This window comes from Labrus bergylta, chromosome 6, assembly GCF_963930695.1.
Source record: "Labrus bergylta chromosome 6, fLabBer1.1, whole genome shotgun sequence".
Taxonomy (NCBI): domain Eukaryota; kingdom Metazoa; phylum Chordata; class Actinopteri; order Labriformes; family Labridae; genus Labrus; species Labrus bergylta.
The window spans coordinates 19,905,589-19,920,812 of NC_089200.1; the positions used below are offsets into that span (position 1 = coordinate 19,905,589).

At 38.9% G+C, this 15,224-nt stretch overlaps 1 protein-coding gene across 2 annotated transcripts; it reads right to left on the reverse strand.

Annotated features, from left to right (window-relative positions):
* Positions 1-175: 175 nt before the first annotated feature.
* Positions 176-15,144, reverse strand: zgc:77486 (uncharacterized protein LOC405808 homolog). 2 transcript variants are annotated; one of them, XM_020632102.3, is made up of 6 exons: positions 15,008-15,144; positions 13,641-13,840; positions 13,150-13,261; positions 6,961-7,088; positions 6,094-6,201; positions 176-3,838 (listed from the first exon to the last, which is right to left on the reverse strand). In XM_020632102.3, the coding sequence occupies exons 2-6, from the start codon at positions 13,798-13,800 to the stop codon at positions 3,690-3,692; spliced, it is 657 nt and encodes a 218-aa protein (XP_020487758.1). In that variant the 5' UTR covers positions 13,801-13,840; positions 15,008-15,144; the 3' UTR covers positions 176-3,689. The 2 variants fall into 2 exon arrangements, with proteins under 2 accessions (XP_020487758.1, XP_020487760.1); XM_020632104.3 differs by lacking the exon at positions 15,008-15,144 and adding an exon at positions 14,586-14,755.
* Positions 15,145-15,224: the final 80 nt, after the last annotated feature.

A 15,224-nucleotide genomic window follows, 5' to 3' on the forward strand; every position in this document is an offset into this window, starting at 1 on the left:
AACAGTGGGGCAACAGTAATACATGAACTGGAGCAAAAACTAATTCCTTAATGCTTTAGATCAAAGTATACTCAAATGATTTAATTGTCTACATATATGTTTTAAGCACAAAAACGGTGTCTTGGTATATTGAGTCAGTAACCCATAAATGCATAAATAAGTAAAAAAAGACAAATTTAATTTAAAATAAACTTTGTGAATTTATTGTTTTATACTTACTCTTACACATCATACAATCCTAAATCTTGAAAGAAAAACAAAATAAAAGATATCTGGTGGTGTTTCTGGGGGACTGGAGTGCCAAGGGACAAGAACTATAGCTCTGTGAACATTGTGGACTTCACTTGATGCTCCTCAAACTCATCTTGAAAAACAATGAGCCAAGTCATCGTCATTTTACTCGACTTCTGCAGTGAAACGGAACTTCAAACGGATCCCTCTGATCTGACAGGTTTATCATCGTTATCAATCAAAACCCTTGCACGATGAAATCACTGATTATGAAAGGTTGTGCTAAAGACAGGATCGAAGACATCAAAACTCTATCAAATAAAAGTAGAAGGAAGAAAAACATATGTACTGATAATATCTTGATTATTCACGTATGGTTGCCCCTAACTGCTGGTGCCAAGCACTCATTATAAACAATCAAAACTATTCTAGTAATCCAACTGTCCCAAATCACATTTGAAAGTTTGGCCTCTATCTTCTGCTCAAACAACCATTATCAGCGCCACTTAGTCTGATAAATTGCATTACGGTTTACCATGTGAATTATGGTGGATTACATTCAAACTGCTCATGTTTAACTAAATAAAAGAGGGGGTTTGATATGAGCAGTCAATAGAAAACAGCAGTAGTAAACCATGAGATGTTCACAATTTACACAGCTGAACAATCATCCCAAGTGAAGGAACCTCTCCTCTGAAATTACTTTCTATCAGTAAAGGAAAATTATGCATTTTGTAGACATTATTTTGTTATGGTCATAAACCCAGCAGGCAAGCTTCAATTTTCTGCACATAAAGATACACATTAGGGAACACCAAGCTTCAGAGGCTCCCCTGAATATGACAATAGTTCTCCTTGTACATGATCATCACTCAAGACTCCCGACAACCCTCCTCTGAATTTTCACTAGTAGTGATGAAACAAAGCCAGTGGCTTTAAAATGACCAATTTATCTGAGAAGAAAAGGCTCAGCATTGGCACGCATAGTCTCAAAGCCATTTTGACATGTCCATCACCCACACAGGAATTTTCATGAAAGCCTATTTTCCAATCAAAGGTGCCAAAACCAAACAGAACCCTGCACAGCATAATAATCTGTGTAGGGAAAGTGTCACTCACTCCCCTCCAAAAATCTGCAATGCCTCATTTAAAAAAAAAAAAAAGAAGCATACTTTGCAGTTCTTGCAACTTTTCAGCAAGCTCTTTCATACATATTTATTGATCGAGATCGAGCAACATTTACAAGAAAAGCTTTTGATAACGAAAAGGTGAAGCTTCAAAGACTCCTCTTCATCTCACTGGGGGCCTTTTTAACTTTCAGAATTATCAATATGCTATGAATAGACTTCAGTAAAACTATAAAAGCAGGGGCTTGGTTACTGGGCAAATAAGCAAGGTTTATAAAGCTTATAGGGGCTTCTTAATGATCTGACTGGTTTTGTAGAATAGAAGCTGGACAGCCTGAAGGAAAGACTCATAAGGTCAGTAAATCAACAGTCACTAGATATTACATAGGTAATGATGATGTGTTAAATAACTTGTAATAAAAGGGGAATAAGATGGGGGAAATCTGTTCTCTAATGGTTTTTTTTTATAATTATATAAAGCACTTTGATACAAATAGTACTATTCTTTAGCTTAGTCCTCCACCTTTATTAACTGGCAAAAATCTACAATAAGAGTATACTATATGAATAAGAGCCTTATGGTATTTACATTTGGAAAACAAAAATTGTAGAGTCCTGTTAACTTGAACATTGGTGGTTCCAGCCATGCATTGTGCTATTGCTGTGGCTTTTATAACACCTTAGCTTCGTTTCAAACTGTGCAGTCCCTTACAGAACCATAACTCTTAAGCTGGACTGCACACATGCATGTTAGTTTGATCTTCCTAAAACTAATGAGCAAGAAGCATCTTCATATTAAGGACTCGTCTGACTCGGAGCACGTTGTGGAAGAAGCACTGCAGTAGCTAGATTGTTGCAATGCTTCAGAGGTAGCATTGCAACAATTTTGACTGTAGCAGGTGTGTTAATGAGAAGAGAAGCTGTGACCCAGGTCAGTTTTCATTCAGCATGTGTCAGTGGTCTGCTGGTGGTTAGAGAAACATGGAGTTCACTCAGACTCCATAGAACAGAAAATGGCATTCAAGGAGAACACTTCATCCTACTAAAACAGGATGTCTTGTATTGTCTCGCATCGTCCCATAAAAGGCAAGCTCTTCAGAAAACCTGCTGTAAAGATCAAATATAAACTGCAAATGACCCAGATGCTGAACAAAACTGAGTAGGTGTGGCGCATTAGTTGTCTCTCCTCAGTTGACACACTTTGTTGTGCTGTGTTTCCAAATCCAAAACAGTGGAGATTTTGCTGCTCAATTAAAGCTGTAATGGCTTAACCGGACTCTACCCCATGATGTCAGAGCTTGTGTATTTTCTACTCCATGGTTATATAATCAAGATGGAACTACTTTCATACAATTGTGAAATCTTGATGATTTGCCGACACATGCTGCCAATCCTCCAGCACAGACCAACCAAACAATAAAAATAAATAGAATGCAATCACACAATTCAAGCTAACTACAATATATTAATATAGATCTTCTGATGTCATACGCTCATTAAAACAGAAAATAAAATAAAATAAAATAAAAAAACACAAAGTTCAATCACACAGTTAAGTCAAGGTTTCCCCTCCCCTTGCCCTCCCCTGCCATCCCCCTCTAATAATTGTTCATGCACCCAGTATCAGTATGATAAGTCATTATATCAAAGAGAAACATTTCTGGAAATTGCTGAAACTTGGGGGTCTAACATGTGGTGACCCATAGAGAAAAGAGGTGGGAAGAAAAGAAAATGCCAATTTGACAAGAGGTTGACATCATTTTCAGTCTCGGAGACAAATTTATATTCCAAAGCCCTTAAAAGGTCTCGCTGATAAATTAAATCCCCGGGTAAGTTTTTTTTTTTTTTGTACTTGCTAGACCTAAATTGAGCTCCGTGCCATTTTCCAGGCTGTGACACATTCCTTAACAGCTTGCCCCTATTTCATGTTAACTACCTTACAGGGATTGTATAAAAATAAGCTCACACCATCCTCCAAGTTAAGAAAACAAAAGGGGTAAAATCAAAATGCCTCCCCTCCCCACAGCAACACTAATGTCCACCTAGCCTGTACGGCTCTCTCCCCAACTCTCAAGCAAATATGCACACCCACACACACACACACACTTTCATACAAACACACACAGAAACACTCAGGTTCAGCTGCAGTCACTAGTGGAGAGAGGGGAGATGCTAGTAAGGGAAGAGTCTGGACAGTGGCTGCGACCTCACCACCCCACCCCACCCGTCTTAGACTACCATGAACAAATGAAGCCATGATATCAGGTGTTTTCATCCAAGTCGCCATTGTTCAAATACACAAAGTCAGGGACTTTTTTTTGCACTCAGTCCTCATAACTTCTGAATTTTCTCCGCCACGACGATGGGGTTCTCCTTGCGTATGCGGGCAGCAGCTGCACTCCGGTAATCATAGGGACAGTCGTGTTTGTCAGAGTAACGGTGGATGGCACAGAACAGGTTGCCGCAGCGACAGTCAAAACCTTTGGTGAAAAACAAAAACATGGTAAGTCAACATTGAAGCCTTACTATTGCGCTCATTGTACATTAGACAAGTTCTGGTGCAGTGACGTGCACAGGTTGAAAGGTTCATACTGTATCCGTATTATCTGAGAACACCAAAAGCTGGGCACTGGAAGGTTTCTTTTTTTGATTACTTTTACAGTTTAATTGCATTTCCTGACACTTTTACATTTGAATGTTTCTAAGAATTCTGTAGAATAGGAAGCCCTTTACACAGAGTATAACAGGACATGAATAACTGACCTCATGACGATGGTTTTCATATATTATTAACACGTGTTTTGGGGGCAGGAGCATGCCTAAAGTACTTATTAAATCTTACTTTTCAACATTAAATGGTAACTTATCTCTCCTTTCAGGTAATCCAGTTTGACAAAAAGATGGAGGCCAACAGAACACTGTGAAATAACTTGGACTGTGAAATGCACCACCAACCTGCAGTATGTTGCTCTCTGTACCAGTGTTCAGTTGAGAGAGAGAAAAAAACACTCCCCACACAACCATGGACTGGGGTGTCAGATATTTGTTTTTTCATGTATTAATGAACACTCTAAACTTCTATGGATTATAATTTATGTTAAAATGTAGGATTAAAGCAATGAAAAGATTATTTTGAAATTGTTAGAAAGTTCTAACAGTAAGTTTTCCAGTAGCAGGCAGCTGAGGGAGCTGTTGGTTAAAGTACAGTCTGGGTATTTTCTCAAGTCTTCCTGTGACGTGACAAGAGGACTTTTAAGTGATTCATTTCAAGTAAACTAAACATGATTTATTACCGTTTGGGCGTCGAAGCTCAGATGAGAATGTGTGAAAGAATGTTAAGCACTTCATAAAAATGTGTGTGCCATTCATTATGTTTGTAATTGGAATCAGAAACTAAAAGACAATAAAAGCAAGGTGCCTTTGTACAGTCCCTGTGAAACACGGCCAACAAGAAGGGAATAAGGATCTGACTTTAAAACAGAAGAGAAGAAGAAGAACTGACCCAATGTTCTAGGTGACCAAGGAAAAAAATTGGCATTGGTAGTGGTGAAGCGGATCACACTTGATCCATGATCGGTTCAGATCAAGCCCCAGGGTTTGAGCCACACAGGATAAGCAGATCAAATTCTTTAAATATGGTGTAGCCTATAAAAGCTACTGCTCAATCCCTGTGCAGAGTCTGAGTGAAAAGAAGCAGTGTCTAAGTAGTGCCACGTAGACCCGTTATACATATAGGAAGACATTACATTGAAATATATATTTATATATCTTTCTCAGACTCTCACACTGAAACAAAGTAACCATACACAATGAAATACCAACGCCTGTTCTAACGCTGCTTCGTCTTTTCTCCATTCACTCTCACCCCATCTGCTATCATGCAGTAAACAGCTGGTGGCTTAGTGTGACAACAATCAGTAGCTTTACGTTAGTGATATTACAGCCTGCTGTAGTGTGTTGCAGTAAACTCAGACAGAGCCGTGGGTTCACTCCAACAATGAAGATATAGTTCCTTAACGCACGCACAGCGTTTGTGGTTAGTCTGACTCCCACAACTCAATGCAGCATGATGCCGTTTTCTACATATTAGTTTGTTCTAAGATTTGAAAGCACTTGCTAAATACAGAGGGAGTTTAGGTTTCTCTTACTGCTTCTATTATTATTATAGCAGCAATGTGTTTAGCCTATAGTGAAGAAAAATAGAGGACGTGAAACATTACATAGATTCATAGAGGAGCATTTTTATTTGCAGTGATGATGTTCAAATGCACAGTTTGATTCATGTTTTGATAAGGAGTGTAAACATTTCATTTTTTTTAAATCTGAAAAAGCAAACCGTTCTGTTAACCGAACCAAACGATTTGTGATCCGTGAAACCACTACTCTGTGGCATCTCTTTAACCCAGGAATATCAGCCTTTCCCAAGTTCATGATAACACCAATAAAACTTTGATCAGTTAAAATGAATACATTTGCAAAGATGTCCCCTCCTTGGTTGACTGCATTTTGCTTACTTTAAAAAGAGACTTGTAGCAGTGCTCTGAATGTAAAAATGATCACTGTGCGGAATTTCAAAGTCTCTCTGTGATTTTCAGGAAAGAACAGAAAATTAACAAAGCAGGTTCATGACTCATAAACCTTTGAACCATGTCAGTAGTTAAGAATAGCACTAGTGTGTGTGTGTGTGTGTGTGTGTGTGTGTGTGTGTGTGTGTCTGTCTGTCTCTTTTCCTTACCAGTAAGGCCCACTTTCTTCCGGCAAGAGAAGCAGCGGTTCTTTTTCTTGTTTTTATCCGGAGTCTGGTCACTATCAGACAAAGCCTGTGCCGCTTCCCCTACTGGTTCTGTCGATAATTAAACACACAAACAAAAACTTTGTTGACAAGATGATTTATACATCACTTACATAAGGATAACTATTCATTTAGATCTTGAGAGCTAAAAATATTTGTAAGTAGAACCCAAAGTAAAACATTCCAAACATTGAAAGAGAAGCTACGTAATCCATCTGTGGGAAAATGCAGGTTACTGCTACAAGTCAGTCCAAGATGTAACCTTATTCATCCAGTTTGAGAAAGACGGTATAATGTACATTTTATAATTCAGGTGTATACAGTCAGTTAACCATCCCCCTTTCACTGTCTTTTCACTTTCACACATCTCCCTGCCTCTTAATTAGTAGTGCCCTCCATAGCTGTATGTTGGAACTCTGTTTGTACTGTGGGAAATAAAGTGATTTTTGTTGTCATGACATCATAATTTTTAACTTTGAAACAATATTAGTCAAAATCAAATAACATCAAAATAACTGTTTCAATACCATGGCAACAAAACAAAAACGTTTAAGCACCTAATATTGGTTAATTTGTTTTTTTCTCAACACAAACAGTGAGCAGCTTTTCTCAACACAAACAGTGAGCAGATTTTCTCAACACAAACTTATACAATATATTTGTGACAATTTAGACAGTGCTCTCTGTCTTTTAGTTATAATGGGGTCTGTACTCACTGTAAATAATGAAAATAACAGATCATTTAAAACCAAAAAGTATCAGCACATTTGGACAACCTTAGTTGCGAGCAGTGTTTCCTGTGATGTTTACCTGAGCTGCTGGAAGTACCCTCCTCTTCTCCCTCATCAGCCTCTGCTCGATCAGAGTCGACAGCTCCTGAATCTTGGGAGATGCTCATGGCTGTCATCTGTTGGGTTACTGGGCTAGGGGAGCTGGGACTGCCATCACAACAGGAACCCAAAAAAACAACAAAAAAAACCCAAAACATTAATAATACATCAAAGAGCATAAAATGAGTCATTTTAAAAAGCATCAAAATCAAAACTAAGTGAAATGAATGTTGTAGTAAAGGTATGGCAGAGACATTTGTGTATATTCTGTTAATCTGCAAACTTGAGCTAACCTTGTTCTTATTGCCATCTGGAATTACTAATTTGTGAAATGGAGTGAACATAATCCAAACAATGACACAGGCTGTTTTAACTACAAATACAGCAAAAAAAACAGAAGTTTCATATTTGGAATCTTTAAATGTTCCGTTTTATTTTACTTTATAGACTACATCACTGTTTTGTTTGGTAAAAGACTTTTAATTTCTTGGATCTAAATTTAGCACACACCTTAACAACTTTATCTTCAGTATTTGATGAGTGAATACAATCAGCCTTACAAGTTAGAAACAACTGGAGAGAAAACAGAGCAGCACATAAATATCAATTATCCATGATTACACTACAGCAGGCGTGACGAACTCATAATTGGGGTCGGGGGCCGGATTTGTTCAAATGAGACCTCATGCGGGCCGGACTATCTCTACCAACGTCAATATGACTCCACACTTGGATGTAAAGGCTGCCAGCTGTTTTATTTTTGTAAATAATTCAATACAAGGTACTCGTATCAATCAGTGAACACTGCAATGTATTGTAATGTAGAATGATATTAAGCAGAGAGGTTAACAGCAACAAATCTGAACAAGTCAGACACAAAACATGATGCTGTCCTTGCAAGATATTCACTAATGAAGACTTCATGAGACTGCAGGTTGCAGCTGTGAAACACATTTCTGTACTTGCAAAATGCATGTTGGCACATTAAACAACAGTACAGGACAAACAAGTAACAAATAGCCTTTAACGAGTGGTACACAAGTGAGTGTAAAGCTTGTGCACACAACTCCTAACAACAGAGTACAGTGAGAGAAGAGATAACAGGGATGAGTGAGGGAGAGACAGAGGAGGGAGGGACTTGACCATTTTGATTTTTGGCTGGCAGAAAAAGTCAAACTTACATTAGGCAACGCTTACATTTTCACTTGCTGGTTGACACCTGACTAGTTTCAGAGCAGTTTTGTTTTCATGTCATTCACATGTCTGTGTGCACTACAGCTGACAGCACAGTTTAAACTTGTTTTGTGTTGTTGTCTTGTTGTCACAAACATATTTTGTGTCTTTGATGAAAACGCTGTGCTGTTCAGGTAATTCAGTGTCAGTCATTATGAAATGATGAAATGATTCCAAATGAACTGACGCGAGTTCATCCTTCAGTGTTGTGCTCAGCAGTCAGATCAGCTCCATGTGAAGATTCAAGTCCTTCTCCATGTGAAGTCAGTCAAACGACTTTTAAACTCGCACTTGCGCCCTGAAGTTCTCCTCCTTGTCCATATTACCGTAATCTACCTCTGATGTTCCTTTATGTGAATCTGGGCCATCTTCATGCATAATTGGAGGAACTAGGATGCATTTCATACTGCTCTGTGGCTCAACCAACAAACCTCTGTGTGATATGTTACATCGTGTCTGGATTAGAATGAAATGTTCAGTTATTTATTTTTTACCATCTGATGAGAGCTGATGGTAAATGGCAGTATTTCTAAGAAATGTCACAATTATACTTAGTGATCAGGACAACAATTTCACCTCAGGATGACCTTAAAATAATTGATGTGTAAATAAAGTCGGTTAACGTGCCTTTGACATTACTATTATTATAAATATCAGGAGTTAAATCAGTCGGGATGCCAGAGGCTCAACCTCGAGATGCACAAACTTTGTCTGCATGTGCGCAGACAGTTTATCACCCAGGATGGAAGAGATTGTTTTTTAACTGGACGAGCTGCTTATTGAAGCTCACTCCAGGGAAGAAGCTTTGTTATTACCAGTGAAACAAGTCTCACGTTTGTTAAGAAACGATTTCGGAAGATGCTGGTCAGAAGAAAAGTGTGGACAGAACTGAACTCCATATAGAAGAGGGCGCACAGTGCAGCTGTGCATTGGTGGTCAAATCCTTCAGCTGTGATACAATTTGTGTACAAATGAGACAAAATAAATACCAGCCCTTTCGTCTCTCTTTAAATACCTTTCAATCTGAGTCAACCTCTCTCTTTTTGGACAGCGTGTTTGCTGAGCTGTCGTAAAGCAGCACAGTGTGCGCAGTGTTACTCCCTGCTGAGAAGATAGTTCAAAGATTCCAAGTTTTTAAAAAAAACGACTGTATCATAATATTTTAAAATATTTACCTGACTTACTTTCCCAATTACACATAACTTAAATCAATAAGTTGAATATATATTTAAAATATTTGGATTTATAAAAATCTCAAATAAATGTTCTTCATAATTTGCCCTTTTTCCCCCAAAACGTCTCGCGGGCTGGTATAAACCTGCTGGTGGGTATCGGCCCGCTGGCCATAAGTATGACATTACTGCACTACACGCACCAATCAGGAGCAAATCCCTACTAATTACACAAACATTTTTTCACAATGGGGACAAATGACTGCTTGGACTGATCTGTAGACTTTCTGTGGAAAAATAAACCCTTTACTAGAACTTCTCTGATGATTGGACTCATTACAGCGGGCCTAATCTGTGTTCTCAGTGACAAACTCAGAAATAGAGGCATGGCCATTCATACTGCAGGAGAAATACCATAGGGCTACTTTTCTGTCTTTAAGATTGATCTAAGTATTTGAACAAACAATGGAGATTTTTGGCTAAGGACACAAGGCTTCACTCTTATACTCAATGCTTCTAAAAGCTTTGGCCAATCAACCTTAACATTGACCTGGAAGGCAGACTTCTCTTGATTCACAGAGAAGGAATGAAATAGGATAATACACAACTTTGAAGAGATATCTAGAGAATTTAAAACAAGACTTCTTAAATTTAAGATCTTAAACAGAGTTTATTGGACTCTGTCAAGGTTATATAGAGTAGAGTACGAACAATCCCCAGAGTGCTGGAGACGGTAAATGGTAAATGGACTTGGACTTGAAATGGCTCTTCTAGTCTTCTGACTAGACAAAGCGCTTTTACACCACGTCACACCCACCCATTCACACCCATGATGGTGGTCACTATGTAGTATCATCCATCAGAAGTAAGTAATCTCATTCATAAAACACCACTGAAGCAGCAGGAGAAATTTGGGGTTAAGGTCTAATTAAGAAAGACTTTACTGTCCAAGTCAGTTTATTTTCAGGGACCCATTGGCCCTCAGAGATCTTACTCTGGCTACAGACTGCACTTATGCTGGGGCGCATGTTGATCGTTTTAGATTGGAAGGCTCCCTCTGTCAATCTGTGGCATAATCATTTAGATAGCCTAGCCACACTGGAGGGTCTATCATTTAGATTTCCAAACAGAGTAGAATATTACAATTTGAAATGGGAGCCATACCTATCTAAAATCAATGTTGCAGCATGAGGTATAGGAGCAGTAGAGGCTGGGGGAAGCTTATTCGTGATGGGTTTTTGATGCCCCCTGTGCCTTGCCTTTGTGTAGCGGAGGAATCGTTTAACTGTACTTTATGATCTGTTGTTGTGTCTGTCGCCGCTGATCATCATGAGCACTGTGTTATCTTATGTTGAGGTTTCTTGTTGTTTTGCTTTTTCTTTTCTTTTCTCTCCCCCACCTTATTATTCGTATTTTGTCAGATAGTCCCAATTACATTTTTTTCTCCTTTACCCTTATATACAAGTACTAAAGGGATTATCTGTCACCAATGTGCCTGTATGTACTTGATGTTATGAAAAATTAAATAAGATGTTAGTCCTAAAAAAAGCATAATTCTTGCTTTTTTCAATTACCTGTAAGCAAGAATCCAGCAAATAAAGCACTTTATATATTATGAAGAACTAAAAAGGCTATTCAACTTCAAGACATTATCATCTTCAAATGCCTTGATCACCCATCACAAAAAAAATATTTTCTGCTTTACTAAAACAAACCATAAAAATAGCCTTTTATACCAAAATATGCCAAATTGCAAAAATAAATGAGTATTGCAACAATTATTAAAACTATTAACTTGTATTTTTAATCATTTATTTTAGCAGGGAGAACCCAATGAGACAAGAGTCTCTTTTCCAGGGGTGCCCTGCAGCAATACAATAAAAGACAGAACAGGAAAAAACATGTAAAATACAGTTAAAGTTAATACAAATACATTCATACACGCACTGATTTTTGCAAACCAACGGCATCGTTAAAACGTCACATTTGAAAGCAGTTACAATTACTTTCCTTTAGTAGTTCAGACACTAACTCTTTCAGCACCTTAAGCACTTTTACACTTGAGCATTTTTCTTTTCAGGTAAAGGTTAACGAGGAGACTATGATGATGTTTATTCTACATTTGTTAGGAAAGAGATTTATGACAAAATAATCTCAATTAACAGAAGACTGGCAAGGAAAACGATTTAATAATATCACTTGCCAGGACAACAGAAGAAAAAAAAAGTAACTTTAAGAAGATTAGGCTAAGCAAGAAGTGCATATGGACAAGAGTGCTGTGTTTAATTTACAGATAAAGAACATGCAGATAAAATAAATAAAATGAACATGTCGACTTCATATTCTTGGGTTCAATGATAATTCTTAGTAGACAAATAAAAAAAATTGACATAGACATCTATCTAATGCACCACAAATACTTTCAATGCCACATCAATGCTATTGTTGAATCAGGACTACAGTCAGTTTATCACTGTGTAATGAGCTAACAAGAGATGGAGATGTTTAAAATATACCATACTATTCTACATGAGCTCCTTAAAACTGGCTGATAAGTTTTCTATCAAAAGGCAAAGAGCACTAACTAGAAAGCTCAGTCAACGGGTCAAGTTTAAAATGTAAGAGTGGCAAAAGGATTGTTAAATTCTCCCTAACGGTTGACATTGAGTGTGATCAATTGACTTTAATGATCAGATGATTGATCAATGTAATTGCTGGCTAAATCCAAAACTCAACACTATTTGAGGGGCTTTTCCAGTACGTGTGTTAGTCCGTAGTGCTGTCCCACTTTGTGTATGAGGGCTCTGATGTGGACATCAAGTTATGCACTTTTCATGAGTCAGCTTATCTGCAGACTTTCCTGACAGTTCATTGCAAGCTTAGTGAGGTGAAGGATGAGCTTGTCTATCCCCCTGCTGATTGATAAAGGTCCCATATTATGCAAAACACACTTCACCATGTTTTTCTAACACTAATATGTGTCCCTATTCTGTCTTCAAACCCCTCAATTATGTGAAAAGTCCATCTTTTCTCTGCTCACTGTCCAGAAAACATGTGCTCAAACAGGCAGTTTGGAGATATTCCCTTCATGACATCACAAAGGGCTGTAACCCCTCCCACATGTGAGTGACACTCCCACAGCCATATGTTTGTTCTGCCATCTGAGTCTGCCTTTTCACTGTAAACAATAGGGCATGGAGCGAGAAAGCCCGAGCCACCTAAGCCCTTCTAGAGAGGGGCGTGGTCAGACATAGCTCATTTGCATTTAAAGCTACAGACTAAGAGCCTGTTCTGAGACTGGAGGATATAGAGGTGGGTTTAAGCAATATGTAGCCTAGTTTCTTACTTTTGTGGTTATTTATAGCACATTCCAAGATTGTTTGTGTTTTTCAGACAAATATGCACAGAGTACTTTTGATACCGTACTGACATAGCTAAATACTCTAATGACATAGATAGAAATGCACACTGGTCTTGGGCTTACTTAGTATTTATGGCACATCTTGTTTCCAGATCTGTTGCCATTGAAGTCTGTGGGGGTTTAGTGATTAGGCTTTAGGAAAGAGATTTGGGACAGGCCTTTGTGCTGAAGAAAGTGATGAACTGATCTATTCATTATTTTATCAATTAAAAAGGTATTTTACAAATAAGATCAAATGGGCCATATGATAAGAAATACTTTGCAACAGTTAAGAAGTCAAAAGTGTCGAATTCTTCTCATAGTTACTGAATGTGAGCAAGTTCATATCTGTCAGTCAACATACCTGGTTGTTTGTTCCTCAGGTGGAGTTCCAGCCACTTCTGTACTTGGCTCTGAGGTCGTACTCTCCACACTAACACCAGAAGTCCCCGGTGACCCTGATGGTGATGTAGCAGCTGTGTGGGAACAGAAAAGTCTGAGAGCACCACCAGCAAGGAGCTAGTTGTTTTTTTCCATGAACATGAATGACTTTTAAGTAACTGTTCACTGAGCTTGTTTGACTACACCAATAAGATTCATTTTGTATTAATGTGAAACAACAGATGGAGATGTCACTCTCTCCTGCTGTCTGATGCCACAGTGTAGGCAGCTACTGCTGCCACTGTTCTCCAACCCCTTTTAGAAGTGTCCCCCCATGCCTATATTGTTTTTGAGTAGTACTCTGTTCTACTTTCATGTTTTAACCAATTTACAGACAAATAAAACCATATCCAGCACCCAGCTTGCTTTATACAGGTTATGTCTACGCATCCCATCACTGCACTGCTCTCCTACCTTTCTCTCCTGGGGGGCTGGATCTCCCCCCTCCCTGTTGTCTCTGAAGGTGTTCCTTGTAGCAGACAGAGCACATGCCGTTGGTGCGGGGGTTACCATAGAAACCACATCCCATAGTGCAAAGCATTGGCACCTGCGTCTGATTGGTCTCCTGAGCCATGCTCTGACAGAGGGGGTAAGGGGGATGGGAGAGGATATTCCTGAAAATGGGGTTGCAAAAATGAGTCAAAATGATTAACAATCACTTTTCAGCTTAATTGCCACTGGGTTTTATTCTCTATTTTTAGAGCTAAAAGAGCTTGGAGACTGGCATTTCAGCATGAGAGTAGTGATACAGGGCTTACCGGCTACTCATTGTAGTTATAATAAAAACTGTCAAGTCTGGTTCATACCTGCATCAACAAAATAGTGATCAGAGTGACAAAGTCCAGTTCTGCCACTAAACTAGAACTGGACGTTGTCACACCTAAATGACAATTATGTATAATTGATCAATTAATGTACCTATCAATTAATGTAAGAGACATAATACGTCTGACATACATGTCAGAAAACGGCAGTAATTTAATGCAAATAGCCACTTATCGATATAATTGTCCTCCTGCTACCTTAGGGCATCTAGTTTTGAAAGTAAGCTGCCACAAATTGCCACAAAAACTAGGAGCAATGAAGACAAAAGGCAGTGTAAAAAAAAAAAAAAAAGAGACGAGCACAGGTCCATTTTAAAGTGTAAATTGCAGTCTGTGGAAATCCTAAGCTCGCTCAGCTATTTTCTGCCTTCTTCCGCCGCACAGCGAGATGTTTTGTCAAAGTTAACAAAACAGGAACAAAAGCTTAAACACATCTTAACAAAACAACTAGAAAACTTTACAAAAACCCCCCTACGAACCAGTGGCCAGCAAAAGGTGAGCGTAGCATTAGTCAGAATGTAGCTAAACAACTTACAGCTGACTGTCCACCAGTGAGAGTTTGTCCGCAGCAGAAAACAATTGTCGTCCTTACATAGCTCACAGCAAACACTGTAACATTAGCAGACAGCCCCACTAGATGTTTTGTCTGTCTGGCATTGAATACCAGAGCAAAAAGGAGGACAGAAGTCGCTCAGCAGCCTTTCACTATGACGAAAACAAAGAAAATAAAACATAACAGCGTCCTTAGTGACAAACTGTAAACAAACGCTGTGTTTAAAATCGAATAAACGCCAGAGTTAGCAGGCTCACGTTAGCTGCACCGCTAGCATAATCAGGCAACCCCAACACACACAAAAAAAAACACACAGTACGCTTCCCCGACAGTGTTCCGAGCTTGTTTGAAAGCGGTTTCACGCAGCGGAAATCTCTCATATCGATCCAACAAGAAGACAATACCTGAAATTCAAGGTACCGGGGGCTGTCGACGACCTTGGGCTTCAGATTTATACAAGTTTTGTCCCCAGCAGAGCGCGCGGCCTCCTACCCAGCGCTAGCTCCCGACATTCGAAACAACGACCATGACGTCATCCTCAGCATCGATCCAGCCTTCAGTCAAACGGGCCAACATAGCAAAGTCCACCACCCCACCAAAACATCACGACAGAAACATTTC

Excerpts from the sequence above, each read along its gene's own strand:
- zgc:77486 (XM_020632102.3), bottom strand. The coding sequence starts at position 13,800 with ATGGCTCAGGAGACCAATCAGACGCAGGTGCCAATGCTTTGCACTATG. Across the intron at positions 13,262-13,640 it reads CAGCCCCCCAGGAGAGAAAG|CTGCTACATCACCATCAGGG; the intron begins GTAGGAGAGCAG and ends GTTCCCACACAG. Across the intron at positions 6,202-6,960 it reads GGGTACTTCCAGCAGCTCAG|AACCAGTAGGGGAAGCGGCA; the intron begins GTAAACATCACA and ends AATTATCGACAG.